At 33.8% G+C, this 17853-nt stretch overlaps 1 protein-coding gene and 1 non-coding gene across 2 annotated transcripts; both read left to right on the top strand.

Annotated features, from left to right (window-relative positions):
* The first annotated feature begins 3553 nt into the window (after positions 1-3553).
* Positions 3554-5789, top strand: LOC113781098 (isoflavone reductase homolog). Its single transcript, XM_027326945.1, has 4 exons — positions 3554-3929; positions 4769-5009; positions 5123-5326; positions 5511-5789. The coding sequence occupies exons 1-4, from the start codon at positions 3600-3602 to the stop codon at positions 5672-5674; spliced, it is 939 nt and encodes a 312-aa protein (XP_027182746.1). The 5' UTR covers positions 3554-3599; the 3' UTR covers positions 5675-5789.
* Positions 5790-17422: 11633 nt separating this feature from the next.
* On the top strand, positions 17423-17529 carry LOC113781815. The gene has a single exon (XR_003469719.1). It is a non-coding gene; the product is annotated as a small nucleolar RNA R71 (small nucleolar RNA).
* Positions 17530-17853: the final 324 nt, after the last annotated feature.

The raw sequence follows: 17853 nt of genomic DNA, 5'->3' as shown, positions 1-17853 counted from the left end.
GTTAGTTTATTTGCTCGATTAGGTTAGAGAGTCACCCTTCAAATATAGGAAATAAATGAGTGTGGTTTCTTAGTCTTAGCACGCTCTTTTTCTCTCTATACAAAGGAAAATTTGAGTTACGAATTTTAGCCTCCTCCCATATCCATTATGTTGCATTCCTCTCTTTTAGGTCATGTATATTTATATATTATAATTTTTCTTTTCTTCGAATCTCACTCTTTGCATGTTCATGATCTTTTCTAAGAATCATTTTTGGGCATCACAATTAATGTGATTTGTACTAATTAAACTTTGAAAAAATATTTTGACCCTCTCAATATTTTTTGGGTCTAGATTTGCATCCATATAGAAACATCCTAATGTAATAAGTTTTTATAGGTAAGATTAAGAAAATTTTCAACTAAATCTTGCAACTAACCTTGGTTAGGTTGAAAGGGTGCCTTAGGTTTGATTCTATCAAGTCTTTGTCTTCCCTTTCTTCAATCGTGACTCCCGAACTCTTTTATCTTATTTTCAAAGACCTGAATTCATTTAAAAAGGGTTTTTTTCTATTTTTTTTATTAAAAATACATTTTTAGGTAACTTGGTACACCTAAATTCGATACCAAGTGGCGACTCCTATTTTTTCCTAAAGACTCTTTTTAAACTATTATTTTGGACCAAAATCGTCGCACTTTTTAAGTCCCATTTTAGGCCCTTTTTCTTTGTTTATTCTCTAAAAAAAACTCATTTTTCACTCATTATTTTCAAATAAATTCAAATTTTCTCAATAACTTATAGATTATTTTATTTTTTTCAAAAAAATGGGGCGCGACATATTGTGTTTCCGTCTAAGAAACACGCCATCCCCTGCAATGGTTGTAATTTTTTTTCGTTTTCGTTACTTTGACATAAAAAAGAAAAGCAAAGAAAAAAAAGTTAAAGTCTTGAGGGATCCCTTGTTGTTGGATCATGAATTAAGGAATCCATGCATTGAGAAGTGGGTCGTGATTGATTTTGTTCTATTGACTCAATGAAGCCATACATTAAGAAGCTCTGTCTTTTCCACACCTTTGTTATTCTTCTTTTGCTACTAATTAATGACTTTCAAGATAAGAAATAGGAGCATAATTGAGTAGGATCACAGGTGTCTGCGATATAGATTTTCTTATTTAAATATGAAGAAAAAGAAAAAAAAAAAAAAAGAGATACTCAGCCTCTGGATCTTCTGGTATAGATTTACATGCTGTACTCTTGTTACACCACCGTTTGATTGGTATAAATCTTGCAGTATTTAGTGTATTTTTCACTGGATTAGTGTAACCAATTTTTGGTGTTACTTATAATTATTTAGGTGTAAAGAGTATACAAGTTATATCAAAATATGGGGGGAATGATGAGTTGAATGGTTCGAGAGAAGAAATATAAGTGGGAGATTTTGGATTCAAACCTTTTCATTTACATTATAAAAAAAAAGTTTAAAAATTATATAAAAAATATTGATTTACACCAATCTAGTCGAAAGATAGATTAAATGGTGCAAGACTTACGCCAACTTGAGAAGCGTAACAGGAAAGTGACCCTACCTGATAAGTCAACAATTGGACTGTTAGATTACAGAAAAACGTGTTGCTCTCATTACACGTGGTTCATTGCAGTCCTCTCATCTCCTTTTGTGAGAGCATGCTTAGGGCTGGTCCGCTTGGCCGTCCTTGTCCCATATCCCAGTAGCAGGGACGATCGGGAGGCGCAATAAGTCAATAACTGGACTGTCAAGTTGAAGAAAAACGTGTCCCCTCAAAGTCTGGACTGTCAAAGTTGAAGAAATACTTGACCCTCTGTTAAGGACCAGAAACCAGAGAGGCCAGAGTTCTTGCAGGAATTAGATAGGAACAAACTCAAAAGGACCAATTAACAATGAATCAATGAAACAATGGATATATGAATCTGATCTTTATTAATGAGATCCTGGAAAACAAGTTACAAGAACAGAACTGACGGTAACAGCTAAGGAGGGGTAAGAATTTGAAGGAAGATTTGGGAGGGAAAATTGAGGAAATGCTCCTCAGCAAATTCAGATGAATCTGGACGTATGAATTTCAATAATATCCCTACTTGAGCAGAAAGCTTGCTTATAAAGCTAAATAATCCTAACAGATGACTAACTAAGCCAATAAAAGTAATACACGCGTCTAATACATCTGCAAGTTGCATCTGCAAGTTGCCGCGCTTGAAGTTCTGTTAGAACAACTAAAACCCAGGAAAGGCATGCTTCGTCAGCCACGCCTTTGACAGCATCTCCAACCAAAGTCCACGCCTTCAGCTTCTTAGTGTCCACGCCTTCATTTTCTCACTTCCTGGTTTCTGCCTATTCACGCTTTGTGTAGTTGTTTTGCTTGGTGGTCGCGCCTTCCTGCTTCTGACATTCACGCCTTCTTGGTTAGCTTGTCCATTTCATTACACCCTCAAAGTCTGGACTGTCAGGTAAGCCTGTTTGAATTTCTTTGCCATCAACTTAAACCAACCCAAGTTTGGCAATGGAGTAAGCATCATCTGAGCATCCCATCGTCACTATAATCCTCAATATACAAGTCTTGTCCTGGAACACCTAAATGAGAATCTTTATATAATTGGAAAGTTCTGATCAATAAATTAACCAGCCAAGTTAGTCAAGCTGCCCAAATCTCTCAGCCACTCCCTGGATTGTTGGATATATTAAAAAAAGGGGATAATTTCAAAAACCTCCTCTGGAGTTTCTGACAATTTCACTAAGCTTCTCTGAAATTTGAAAAATTACACATACCTCCCTTCATTTGATAGTTTTAGTAACAAAACCTTAATTTACTTTTCTATAGAATTATAAGATTGTCTAATGTAATTATAATGAAAAGGTGCCGAATTTTTCATGTCCATACCTATTATTTGATAAACAACTATAATAATAATTTTATCACTATGATAGGATACTTTTGATGGTATTTTGTTATGGATTTAGATTTATAAGATAGAAAATAAAATGTCGAAATAATTGATTCAGAATTTATGAATTTTTTGAGTAGTGAGATTATCATTTAGTAGTGATTTTGGGCAATTTTTTTGATTTATTGTTAATTTTAATACCAAAAAATAGAAAACAAAAATTAGCAGAAAACATCGTATTACGTATAAAGTTAACTCATAAAAAAAATCATTAATTTGACATTTGGTTGCAATAGAAATTAGAGATAATAGTGGTAATTTTACAATTTTATTGGCAAAAAAAAAAAATTAAAGTCATTCTAAGTATAAGCATACCAAACAAGGGAATTTAATTAAAATATTTAAGGGTAGTATTGTCATTTTAAATGACAAGGGAGGTATGTGTAATTTTGCAAACTTCAGGAGAGCTCAGTGAAATTGTCGGAGAGCTCAGTGAAATTGTCAGAAACCTCAGGGGAGGTTTCTGAAATTATCCCGAAAAAAACTGCTGAGTAGCTGGTGTATCAGTAACTATGTTAGTTTTTGTCCATGATTAATAAAAAGTCAATTAGGGCTAATTCTCTCTCTCTCTCTCTCTCCATATATATCTGAACAATTAATCTTGGTTCAATCACTTGAAAGGCCAAAAGAAAAGAGCAAAAATGGCTAAGAGCAAAGTTCTTGTTGTGGGGGGCACTGGTCATGTGGGTAAGAGGATAGTGAAAGCTTGCTTAGCTCAAGGGCATACAACGTATGTTCTCCAAAGGCCAGAGATCGGTCTGGACATTGGTAAATTGCAGATGTTGTTGTCGTTTAAGGAGCAAGGAGCTCACCTTGTTGAGGGTTCATTTTCTGATCATCAAAGCCTTGTGGATGCCGTAAAACTAGTTGATGTTGTCATCTGCACCATGTCTGGTGTGCATTTCAGAAGTCATAGCATTTTAATGCAGCTCAAGCTTGTTGAGGCCATCAAAGAAGCTGGTAATATCAAGGTAAGCTCAATGGCATATAGAAAAACAAAATACCAATTTTGTAAGTAAAGTATCTAAAAAAAATGCGTATGAAATATGTTGCAATAAATATATTAGATTTCTTTGGTTTACTTCTATACGCAAATTTTTGGAGTAAATTCGTAAATTGTTATGAAAAAAAAGTTGTTCTACAAGAGGGGTTGTTTTTGGGGTTGATTCTAGGAGTAGAATCTTCGCATTTGATAAATGCGAGGTTCATGTTTCTGAAAAAAAATGATAAAAATTTTTGGTTTTTTTTTTTTTTTAAAAAAGAAGAAGTGCACAAAGCTCGCATTTGTTGGCTGACTTTCTTCCCAACTAAGCTGCCCATCTTCGAAACAGAGGAGCAGGTTCTAACTCCCCAAAACCTAAGGCAATTTCGATTTGGGAACACCAAAATTACTCCCGTTTTTTAGGCCAATACCAAGATTCAAACAGCTACAAACATAGCATCCATAATCAGGCTTCAAACATTCGAGAAGGTTCCAGATTTGTTTCCAAAAGCTGCAAATGCGATGTCTGGTTTTATTTTCTTTTGGATTTTGTGGGCTGGAAATTTAAAGTGACTCTGCATTCAGCAAATGGGAGCTCAAGAGTTCTCGTATTTGCTGAATGCAAAAACCTTGGACGAAATTCTATACTCAAAATGCCCCCCTTTGCAGAAACTTTTTAAAATTCATCATCATTTTGGAAATTTCTCCAAATTTTTGTATGTATAATTGTATACCATTAAATTGCTGCATTTTTAGAGTTTTACTCTTATGGTGATAAGTTTTTTAAAAGATTATATAATGAGTTAAATTGTCTTTTCATTTTTGTAGCGTTTCTTGCCATCAGAGTTCGGCATGGATCCTGCTAGAATGGGAGATGCCCTTGAACCAGGAAGGGTATCATTTGATGAGAAGATGATTGTGAGAAAAGCAATTGAAGGAGCTAAAATCCCTTTCACTTATGTCTGTGGTTGCTGCTTTGCTGGTTACTTTGTTGGTAACTTGTCTCAGTTGGGTACTCTAGTTCCACCAAAAGAAAAAGTGAATATATATGGCAATGGCAACATGAAAGGTGCTACCACATTTCGCTTACTGAACTTTCTGTTAACAACAACTTATTGACTTCTTTAAAAGTACACTCTAGTATGGATCCTTATAAATTGATTGTTGAACTATGTTTTACAGTGGCTTATATGGACGAAGATGATATAGCTACTTATACGATCAAGACCATAGATGACCCGCGAGCACTGGACAAGACAGTTTATCTTCGACCACCAGAAAATATCCTCACTCAAAGGCAATTGATTGAGAAGTGGGAAAATCTTACAGGAAGAAAACTAGAAAAATGCAGCATTCCTGCAAAAGACTTCCTAGATTCTATGAAAGGTATAAATCAATTTCTTTCGGAATTTTGCTCATCTGCACCCCACCTCTCTCCTCCCCCTCCTCCCCTTGTTTGGTAAATTATAGAAGCTGTGGACCCACCTAGGATTTTTCCATCCATGTTTTATTATGTTCCTGGTCTTTTTTATTAACATTCAAGTCTGGGATCCGGGTAATACTGATGCAGACATGGACTATGCTGGCCAAGTTGCCGTTGGCCATTTCTATCACGTATTCTATGAGGGCTGTTTGACAAACTTTGAAGCAGGAAAAGATGGTAAAGAAGCTTCTGAGCTATATCCGGAAGTTGAATACACCCGCATGGAATCATACTTGAAACGTTATGTTTAGATACATTGTTCAATTTTCTTGGGAGATGAAGTGCATTACAGTAAATTTTGTGCTTCAATAAAGGATCTGATGTATTTCAGTTTAAACTTACTCTTTTTCCTACACTTGATTTTCATTTCTTCTAACTTCAAAGAGAGGAGTAAAAATTTCCACTTCATGCCTAAAGACTAATCCAAAAGTAATGTTTATCTATTGCTTCTTTCATTCCTCCAGTAGAATCAAACAATAACCAGATTCAATAATCCGCTTATTTTTTATTTCAGTATTATTGCGTAAATACATACTTTCTGATTGGAAAACCCTTGCTTAAGAAAATATTATAGATGTTTATTTCTTTCTTCTTGGCTATGCAAATGTACTCTGTTCACGATGCAAGAGTTTTGATGCATCTAAAAGCAGGAAAAATCTAAGGCCTTGTTTGGACAGTAATTTTTCAAACGTTTTCCGTGAACACATTTTTCAATTACTTTTTTTATCTCATATATATCTAATTGCTACAGTAATTTTTCTACAAAAAATTCAGAAAAATGCAATCCAAACAAGACTGGTTATGTTTTCTTTCAAGTTACAGTATAAGAGGATATTGTGCACCAACAAAAATTCAACAATTAAGGATAGGCCAATGGTAATTGAAGTCTTGTTGGTTTTATACTTAAGAATGAGAGGTGTTGATTCAATCTTTCTCTTGCCAAAAATACCACCTTCGATTACATTAAAGAGAAATGCACTTCCAATTGAAGAAGTGATCCAGTGAACCATGCAAAATATCTACACTTGTTTGCGTTAGAAAAAATAACTATAACTACAGTATATCAAAATTAAAGTTAAGTTAGCGGTCTAAATTGGTTTAACATTTTGTTTCAAATTTAATGTTATACATAGTCTGACAAAATTTTAATAAAGAATTCCGAAAATGTAATGTAAAGTGAAAATCTCTAACTACATAAAGCGCCCAAGGGTTTGCAATAATGATTTTAGCCGATTATTTTGTAATTTCAGTGTTCATTTTGTCCTCCGGTGCAATTCTCCTTCGACGCTATCAAATGTTACATAGTTAGAGATAGACACGTAGTTAGAGATTTATGTTGTTAAAGATATGCTTCGTTGGGTTCTTTTGCACATTATTGCCATAGTGGACCTGCAATCATTAAAGATTTACTATTTCTTTTCTTGCTATATATTTTCCACGGTTGTGCTTTTAACAGGTTTAATATATATCATTACCCATCAAATCTGCACAGTTAAAGACTGTGTGCTGCCGACACACTATGTATAGTTAAGGACTGTGTGCTGGCCACTGGTCATTTGGTCCAGTAGTCATCACCTTAATGGTGATGCTGGAGGTCAGGGGTTCAACCCCCGCCTCCCACAAATATTTGCCACAATATGTGGTTGGTCTTAGTTGACCATTCCCCTTACCCCTTCTCTTAGATTAGGATAGAATAGGTTATAGGACATCTATCGTTGCGAAAAAAAAAAGGACTGTGTGCTGCCTATATTGACCTTTCCACCATCAGTTTTTTTGGTTTGACTTTCTTTACCTACAGACTAGCAACTATTCTCCGTTTGATTTAGCTATTTTTTAAGGTGTTTTTAAAAAATTTTGTTGTAGTAGAATTTTTAGAGTATATTTTAAAATATTTTTAAAAAATATTTTAGAATATTTAAGAGTAGAAGAGTTTCTAAAATATATTTTGAGATATTTTCTAAAATTTTAAAAAAATTTAAACTAATTTTTAAATTACCTTTTAGAATACTTTTTAAAAATTTTTATTGTATTTGAAAAATTAGTTTTTGAAAAACACACCAAAAACAGGGGATTCAAACAGAGTTTTCTTTTCTCTTATGTCTTTATTTTGTATCGGCTTTTTCTATCTCTGTTTCAAATTCTCTGCTTTGCGCTCGCTTCACTCAAGTATCTTCTTGTTTTCCTTTACTGCATTTCTCTAGTTTTATAGCCAATGCATCTGTATATTACCCCTCTTCCTTCGGTTGACCTTTTGCTCTTTTGCTCTTAATGAATATGCACTTACTTATTTTCTTTTCTTATGATTGAAGTTATGTTTTTATCATTTTCTCTTCCCTATTATTTACGTGAGAATATCTATTTTCTTCCCATGATTTTTTCAAAAAACTTACTGATTTACACAAAAAATTTATTTTTTCTTTGTTGCAGCTTTTTAGTTTGCATTGACTCTGAATTTTCTTATTTTAGCTGACTCCATAAATTATTAGTAAATTTAAAAAATCTTCTGATTTTTTCCATTTCGATGTCTTTTTTCCTTTTCGTAGTGTCTAACAGGGGTCGAATCTGTGCAATAATAATTACTAAAAAATCCTAATTACCATCACAATTAATTATAGAACAAATCCAAGTATTGGAGCAGGAACCCTAGGTGTGCAATGAGTTACTTGATTCACCCTATTCCTAAAGAGTTTGCTTGATCTGATATACCAAAATTGTTTACAAAGATATTAAATTTGCGGACAGTGGCAAGTAAGGTCGATTCCACAGGGAACGGGTAGGAAGCTGTTTCTTTCCAAGTCAATAAACAAAATTGGGGGATATTTGATGGAATGACGATAAAAATAAAACAAACAAAATTCAAGAGTCAACTCAATAAGTACAATTTACCAAAAATAACAATTAATAAAATTCTACCCAAAAGATCAACTTTTCAGGCACGATCCAATTAAATGATCATCGATGTAAAGATATTTCATTCATTCGTCACTAGAATGGTTATAACTATCAACAAGCTCTGGTAGCCAGTTTTTCCTTACTTTTTCGACAGTCAAGGTACAACCGTTGACTGTTTCTCTAACCAGAAAATAACTCTAAGTACGACCGTAGGAATTTAATTATCCAGTTGCATTAAAACTAGAAAAATCCAACCCTAACCAATAAACACGCTAAGAGGGTTTATTTAAACTAAATCTTACGTTTCCCCAACATAAAGCCAATTATGGTGGTTGTCACTGGTTATCAACTAAACGAACAATTACGGATTCAATTTAGTTAACGTGACAATAGGTTATTAGATTAAATTAAATATCCGGCCGTTGATACTCAATTAATAAAATAACCATAAACAATTAATCCAGGAAACGCATGAATAGTAACGGATTGAAAGAAATAGAGAAAGTTTGATTAGATCTCACAAATATTATGAACTGCGCCTTCGCGTCGACCTTTGGGCAGAGGAAAAATCTAGCCGCTCCTCATCGTATCAATCTCGCGTGATTTGATTAATATCATCCACACAATTGCTAAAGAATTGGGAAGATGAATTAACGAAGGAACGAAAGAGAAAGTCTCTTAGTTTCCTTTCTTATTTTGAGTTCGTACAGGAGGAAAATAAAGGGAAAGTCTCACGAAAGTTGTCAAAAGCCAAAGCAGAGAAAGAAACGTTCGACAAGAAAAACTAAAAGCTAATCTATTCATATGACGTGAATCTGGCTTTTCCTTTTTATATCCAGATACCTTTATGGTAGGAACCCTTCCACCATAGGCAGTTCCTCAGAGCATGACACGTGTATTTGTAAAATAGGAGCTCACGGACTGTTATGTTGCAGTGGTGGTAACGCGCATGGAGATAAACCAAACAAGACATGTCCGGATCAGCCTTTTTTCCCCTCCAATTCCTCCATTCACTGTGCATTGTTTCCCCACTGCTTTATTATATTTAAAAAATTGTGAAATTATAATTTTCTGCACCTAATATACCAAACAATTTAATGAAATTAATAACAACATATCAACAATATATACCCATGACATAAATATATTAAGCAATTATAAAAATTATTAGGATTATATAGTTACTTTAGAAGTTGCTCCCAAACACCGTGCAACTAAATTTTTCATTCAAATTAACGATAGTATGAAAAAAAGACTAATTAATGAAAATACGATCTCGAAAAATTTTTAATTCACAGTCACAATATGTGAATTCGTGATAAATACAAAAAGTATGGTACTTTGATCATATAATGAAGGAAAACCATAAAGAGTAGGTTATTTACTGGAAAAGTTTTCATTAATAAAAATACCAACTCTTCACGGGTTTCTTACCAATCCTCCAACGTATGAGCAAAGTGCCAATAATTAAATTAGTAATTTTTTCGATTTATACATAATTAAATTTTTTTTTGCATTTCCACAAAAAACAAATGAAAATTTTTTATCAAAAAGCACAAAAGTCAAAATGATTGGTCTAAAAGGGAAAGGAATAGCAGATATGTACAGTACTTGTATTTCATGTTCGAAATGTTACAGTACTGTTTTTGAAAAACACTCCAAAAAACATCTAATCCAAACGGAACAAATCTTCGTCATTTAAAGGGAAAATCGTTCAAAACGTCTCTCACATTTTACAAGATGATATTTTTTGTCCCTCACTTTTAAAAGTGTAATTTTACGTTCCTTACAAATTCACATTGACCAAATTTGGTCCCTACCTAAGTTTCTGACTAGTTTTTGCCAGAATTCACCACGTGACTTGTATGTGATCAATTTTTAAGGGCAAAATTATCAAATCAAATTTTTACATAATCTGATTCATAGTCCCTCACATTTCACAAAATAAATTTTTTCGTCCCTAACATTTTACAAAATGAGTTGTTTCGTTCCTCATATTTCAAAAAATGAATTTTTTCATCTCTCATATTTTTTAAAATAAAAATTTTCATCCATCATTGATCATGTATACGAATAATTTTTTTTTCTATAAACCCACATATATGTCTATTTGATTTTACCTGAATAGTATGAATAACATGTAATTTATTTCTATGGAATTTCATCTAAACATGCTAATTGTAGTTATACACATGCTATTCAAGAGATATATTTAGAGGTTTTAAACTAATAATTTCGTTTGAAACTCATGTATATATTTATATGATTTCACCATTTGAATCTATTCAATATTTGTGACATTTTTCTTTTGGTAATAATTTATTTATTAAGTTGTATAATAAGGTCATCTAATTAATGGGTCCTAACTCGAATTCTATAATTGTACTAACAAATTTCAGTTTAAATCTGAAATTTCTACTCGACACTTTTAAGACCAACAGTTGAATTACTTACCTTGTGATTGTGTTAAAATTTGAAAGTGCCAATCACTTATTTCTTTTTGTCATACTTTTCTTTTGTTTACTTTTTCTATCTAAATTTAATTCGATATAAATACTCGATAATATTTAGCATTAAATGTCATCTTTATTTTCAAATTTAGAGTAAAAAAAATGAATATAAGTGAAAAACTAACAATTTTTTTAAACCTATGTATATATCTATTTGATTTCACTTGAGCAATATGAATAGTGTGCAATATATCTCTATTTGATTTCACATGATATTCGTACTATTTAGGTGAAATCAAACAAATATATACATGGATTTAAAAAAAATTATTCATACACATGATCAATAAAAAATAAAAAATTTATTTTAAAAAATGTGAAGGACGAAAAAATTTATTTTATGAAATGTGAGAGATTATGAATTGAATTATATAAAATTTTATTTGATAAATTTGCCCTTAAAATATGATCACGTGCAAGGTACGTGGTGAATTCCGATCAAAAAGTAGTCGAAAACTTAAGTAGGGACCAAATTTGACCAATGTGAATTTGTAAGGGACGTAAAATTACATTTTTAAAAGCGAGGGACGAAAAAAGTTATTTTACAAAATATGAGAAACGTTTTGAACGATTTTTCCTTATTTAAAATACCAAATCTGTGAATGTATTTTAACTGTTATCCATTGGTATTTTAAAGTATTATTTTGTCATCAAATACCAGCTCTTTAACTATCATTCTCCTATAAACAAATTTATTTATCGGATAAAATAAAAAAATACCTGTTTTCCAATAGCTATTTTCAATAAATAGCTGGTGTTTTATTGAAAAACGGATTTATTTTTATTTTATCCGATAAATAAATTTGTTTATGGAAAAATGGGTACTCTGTTCTTATAATAAATAAAAGTCATAAAGAGTTGGTATTTTATGGGAAAATGGGTACACTGTTCTTATACTAGAGAAAAATCATAAAGAACTGGTGTTTTATTGAAAAATGGATTTATTTTTATTTTATCCGATGAATAAATTTATTTATGAAAAATAGGTGTTAAAGAACTGGTATTTGATGGAAAATGATACTTTAGGATGCCAATGGATAACAGTTAAAACACATTCACAAATTTGGTATTTTAAATAGTGAAGACAGTTAAAACACATTCACAGATTTGGTATTTTAAATAATGAAGACTGTGATTTAAAATACCAAATCTGTGAATGTGTTTTAACTGTTATCCATTGGTATTTTAAAGTATCATTTTTCATCAAATACTAGCTCTTTAACACCCATTTTTCCATAAATAAATTTATTCATCGGATAAAATAAAAATAAACCCGTTTTCAAGTAAAACACCAGCTCTTTATGGCTTTCCTCTATTATAAGAGTAGAGTACCCATTTTTTCATAAATTTATTTATCAGATAAAATAAAAATAAACCCATTTTTCAATAAAACACCAGCTATTTATTGGAAAACAGGTATATTTTTATTTTATCCGATAAATAAATTTATTTATGGAAAAATGGGTGTTAAAGAGCTAGTATTAGATAGAAAAATAATACTTTACGATACCAATGGACAACAGTTAAAACACATTCACAGATTTGGTATTTTAAATAATGAAGATTGGTTCCATTTAGATTAGATATTTTTGGAGGTGTTTTTCAAAAACAGCACTGTAGCATTTCGAACGTGAAATACAAGTACTGTACATATCTGCTATTCCTTTCCCTTTTAGACCAATCATTTTGACTTTTGTGCTTTATGATAAAAAATTTTCATTTGTTTTTTATGGAAATGCAAAAAAAAAAATTAATTATGTATAAATTAAAAAAATTACTAATTTAATTGTTGGCACTTTGCTCATACGTTGGAGGACTGGTAAGAAAGTCGTGAAGAATTGGTATTTTTATTAATGAAAACTTTTCCCGTAATGGCCTGCTCTTTATGACTTTCCTTCATTATATGATCAAAGTACCATATTTTTTTTGTATTTATCACGAATTCACATATTGTGGCTGTGAATTAAAAATTTTTTGGGATCGTATTTTCAATAATTAGTTTTTTTTTCGTACTGTCGTTAGTTTGATTGAATGAAAAATTTAGTTGCACGGTGTTTGGGAGCAACTTCTAAAGTAACTATATAATCCTAATAATTTCTATAATTACTTAATATATTTATGTTATGGGTATATATTGTTGGTATGTTGTTATTAATTTTATTAAATTGTTTGGTATATTAGGTGCAGAAAATTATAGTATCACAATTTTTTAAATGTAATAAAGCAGTGGGGAAACAATGCACAGTGAACGGAGGAATTGGAGGGAAAAAAAGGCTGCATCCGGACATGTCTTGTTTAGTTTATCTCCACGCACGTTTCCACTGCAATATAATGGTCTGTGAGCTCTTCATTTTATGAATACATGTGTCATGCTCTGAGGAGCTGCCTACGGTAGGAAGGGTCAAAGGCTTCCTACCATAAAGGTATCCTTTTATATCCTCCAAGTAGCCGCCGCCTAGCAGAAGAGAAAACGTCAGAGAGTAAGCCTTTCTTTAGGAGTTTTAATCCCCTGCATCTTCACGGTCCACGTGAACCTGACTTTCTAATTGCCCTCCTGTTGCTACCAATCCCGCGGGCACGCTATAAAATAAAGAGTCTTCTGAAAATTTGTCTTGCGAGAGCACTTTTTACACCAACGACCTACACTTTACATAAATACCAAATATGAGCAAAATCTCAACACTTAGCACAGTAAGTAGCCAAAACTATGACAGAATAACAGCGCAAAAGGTGCCCGATAATAGTTCTATCAAACCCCCCATACCTGGACAATACTTGTCCTCAAGCATTTCGGAGCTCAGAAATATAACCAAGAAAGCAAAGGTCATGCAGTAATCTACACTAACACAAGTATCCCGTATTCCTGACAATGTCGCCAAAGTTAGAACATACCAGACAAGTAGTTATCGAAAGAGTATGAATAGGAATATTCGTCACCTACAAGAGAATGTATGGATACAAGGAACACTCAAATCAACATCACGGAATGACACTACCATAGGCTTGCACATTTATCATATCTACACCACTCAAAAGTGAACTAAATACACTAATCAAAGGGACTTTTAATAGGGTTGTAATGGGGCTTAGGTAAAAGGCGGGATAAGAAGGTAAAAATATGGTGTAATGTGTCAAGAGAATGTCCAATATCCACTACATAACCACAACACTTTACCAGAGAAATTTCACAAGCAAGGCATTTCCATTTGCTATACCCACTGTGCAAGTGTCGAATTTTTTTTTTTTTTTTATTAAAGGGGAAACGTCTTGTAAGGCGTGGGCACACGCTGTAAGCCAGAGTTTTCTGTTCACCATCTTATTGACAATTTCTCCTATTTTTTTCTTTTTTTTCTTTTTTTGTTCCTTTTTCTTTCGATCTTAGATGCGCAGAAATAGCATCATATAGCGTCTATTCCGACAACACTTGCGACCCTAGATTTATTTTCTTTGGACAAACAATGAAATTCAGACATCTCTTAAACGACACAAGATTGAACAAGAAAGTCTAAAAAGGTCCTGGGTTATCAAACACGGCTAACAATCAAAAGAGCAGGATAAAAACTCAAATTGGTTCACTATTGGGAGACAAGAAGAATGCATGGTTCGTGGAAAACTAAAGAAGGTTATATCCTAAATGCCCTTATCATTTCAAATGCATTCAGTTCAACATAATGTGGCCTCGACATGTATGAAATAGCAAGTTCTAGAATGCCAACACCATGTGTAATACCCACTCAACAACACAAATGAAGCAACCAAGAATAATGTGCTCGTGCATGGCTCAAAAACTCCCAAAAATTTTAAGACTTGGTCAAGTTCAGCATATTCAACATTCAATGATATTGCCAAGGAAAAATAAAATACATAGCTAGCATGTATGACCACATATCCGTGCACCATAATTGTGCAATTCATCATAGCAACATGCTCTAGCAACTAACAAATGTAGAAATAAACAGGAAGTCGACTAACTATATTTTTTTTCATTTTTCTCTCTCTTTTTTTCTTTTTTTTTCAAGCAAAGCAAAAAGAAATAATGGAACCCATCCCTCCTATAACTAAAACCTACATTGTCATCAATGTAATAAAGACAAATAAAATGTATGGAGAAAAGGGGAGAAACTTCCTTGACCACCGAGAGGTTGCAGCGAGACACTAAGGCGGAGGAGGATGAGATGGCTGGAATCCAATTTGAGCAAAACGAGCTGCCTGATGAGAGAGATAGCGACAGTGGTGCGAGCAATGACGTGTGATGGATGGCGCGAGGAAGAGAGAGAGAGATAGTTGCAAGCGGTGGTGGTGCGGGCTGGAGAGCGGCGGCAGACGAACAGGAAAAGGAAAAAGATAGGAATTGAAACTAAGACAAAACAACGAAAAGTGGAAAGTAGAAGCTAAGACAAAAGAAATTGAAAAGACCAGGCAAAACAAGAAAAGAGGAAAGTAGAAAAGTAGGGGTTAGAGATGGTTCTGGTTGCGTTTGACTTTCGTTGTCGTAAAGATTGGAAGGCGTGGGCACGCCTTGGAGGTTGAGGTCTTCTGATCACCAAGTTTCACAAATGTCCATGCGCTGTGAATACAAGGCGCGAGCATGCCTTGTAACATGAAGTTTTCTGCCCACGAATTTGTGTCCTCAACCTAGAATAAAACTGCATAGAAACACCCATGATCTACAATACAGATTGTTTGTCAATAGGAAGCTAAACCCGCTGATCTTGAACACACAAATATGAAATAAAACATAATTGAAATTCTTGGATTGCCTTCCAAGTAGCGCCTTTCTTTAACATCTTTGGCTAGACGTTAAACACCACTCTTTAGTCTGGATGTAATTCAGTTTTCCTTATAATCGATGGCCCCCCTCTGGGATTCAAATAGCTATTGAGTGCAACCTTTTCCCTTAATTTTCTATTCATTTTCATCTCATGAATTGCTTTCACCCTATGATACTTATTCGTAGTAATTTTGAATTTACCCCTATAAGCAAACTCAGAAAATTCTTGCACAGAGGAATTAGTAGCATGAATAGCAAACACAGAATAAGAGTTAATTGAATGTTTTATTGAATCAAAAATATTAAAATGGACTATTTCTCCATCAAATTCGATCGTGAGAGTACCCTTATTAACATCAATTTTGGTCTGAGCAGTACTCAAGAATGACCTTCCTAATATAATAGGTGATGGATTTGGAGCACTTCTATCATTCATGTAAATCATATAAAAATTAGTAGGAAAAATTAGTCCATCTACTTGCACTAAAACATCCTCAACTATTCCATCCGGATAAGCAAATGTACGATCAGCCAATTGAATTATTATCCTTGTTTCTTTTAAGAATCCTAAATTTAGGTAATCATATATTGATTTAGACATCACATTAATAGAAATCCCTAAATCTAACATGATATTTTTGATATTAGAATGGTCAATCTTACAAGGGATAGTAAACATACCTGAATCCCTACATTTGGGTGGGAGTTTCCTTTGAAGTATAGCTGATACATTCTCTCCTACCGTCACTCTCTCATCACCTCTTAGCTTCCTTTTGTTAATGTACAAGTCCTTCAAGAATTTTGCGTACTTGGGCACCTGTTTGATCGCGTCCAATAGGGGGATGTTTACTTGCACTTTGCGAAACACGTTCAGAATTTCTTTTTCCTTCTCCGCCTTCTTTGTCTTTTCCAACCTGTTAGGAAAAGGCGGTAAGTTAGATTTAATAGGAGTTGAAGGAGTAAATTTTACCTTAAAATCTTCGCGAATGTGCCCTTCTTCTTCAATCTCCTTTTCAATCTCTTCTTCACTTTTACTCTTTAGGTTTGTGGCCTTAGGCATCTCCACTTTCTTGCCACTCCTCAGTGTCATGGCACTTACATTCTTGGGGTTTGTTTCGGATTGCGATGGCAATTTTTCAAAAACATGGGACTCTAAGCGATTAATTGCAGTTGCCATGTGATTTATTTCAGTCTCCAGATTTTTCATGCCGGCTCTAGTTTTCTGTTGGAACTGAGCAGTACTCGTGGCTAGGTTCTTAACAATATCCTTCAAAGAGCTTCCTAAATTAGAGGACGAATGTTGAAGCTTTTGTTGCCATGGTTGTTGAAACCCTGGTGAACGATTTGAGGATGAATTCTGTGGTCTGTTTTCATAGCTGAAGTTGGGGTGATCTCTCCAATCCGAATTGTACATGTTCGATTATGGATCGTACTGCTTACGAGGCACGGACACGCCTCCCATCATGTTCACTTGTTCAGCCCCATCCTCTTGCAAAATAGGGTATGAGTCAGTGAGGTGGCTCAAATTTGTGCAAATTTTACAGACCTTTGCTTGATGCTTGTTTCCCACAGTTAATTGCCGCACAAAAGATGTTAGTTCCGATAGTTGCTACTGAATGGATGTCGTCTCCACCTCATTGACCCTACGGGTAGGGTTACTCTCACAGAAGCCAAACTGTTGAGAATTCTCTGCCATTGTTTCAATAAGCAATCATGCTTCCTTCGGGGTCTTATTCGCCAGTGCTTCCCTGCTCGCAGCATCAATGATACTCCTATCAGATGACTAGAGTCCCTCATAGAAATATTGGATCAATAGTTGTTCACTAATTTGATGCTGTGGGAATCTAGTGCACAACTTATTGAATCTCTCCCAATAGTCATATAGGGATTCACCAGGATACTGCTTAATGCTGCATATCACTTTTCCCAGACTTGCAACTTGGGATGCAGGGAAAAATTTTTCTAAATTTTTTTTTTCAGTTGGGCCCATGTTGTGATACTACCTGCAATAGATAGTATAACCAATCCTTTGCTGCATCCTTGAGAGAGAAGGGGAAGGCTTTAAGTTTGATCTGCTCCTCAGTAATTCCTGGAGGCTTCATACTGGGGCATACCACATCGAACTCTTGGATGTGTTTATGAGATTCCTCACCTAAGAGACCATGGAACGTGGGTAAAAGGTGAATTAATCCCGACTTCAATTCGAAGGAGGTATTTTTAGCTAAAGTTGGAAATGTGATACACAACAGCTGCTAGG

The sequence above is a fragment of the Coffea eugenioides genome, chromosome 8, assembly GCF_003713205.1.
Source record: "Coffea eugenioides isolate CCC68of chromosome 8, Ceug_1.0, whole genome shotgun sequence".
In the NCBI taxonomy this organism is placed as follows: Eukaryota; Viridiplantae; Streptophyta; class Magnoliopsida; order Gentianales; family Rubiaceae; genus Coffea; species Coffea eugenioides.
This window is presented reverse-complemented; position numbering and strand designations above follow the sequence as displayed.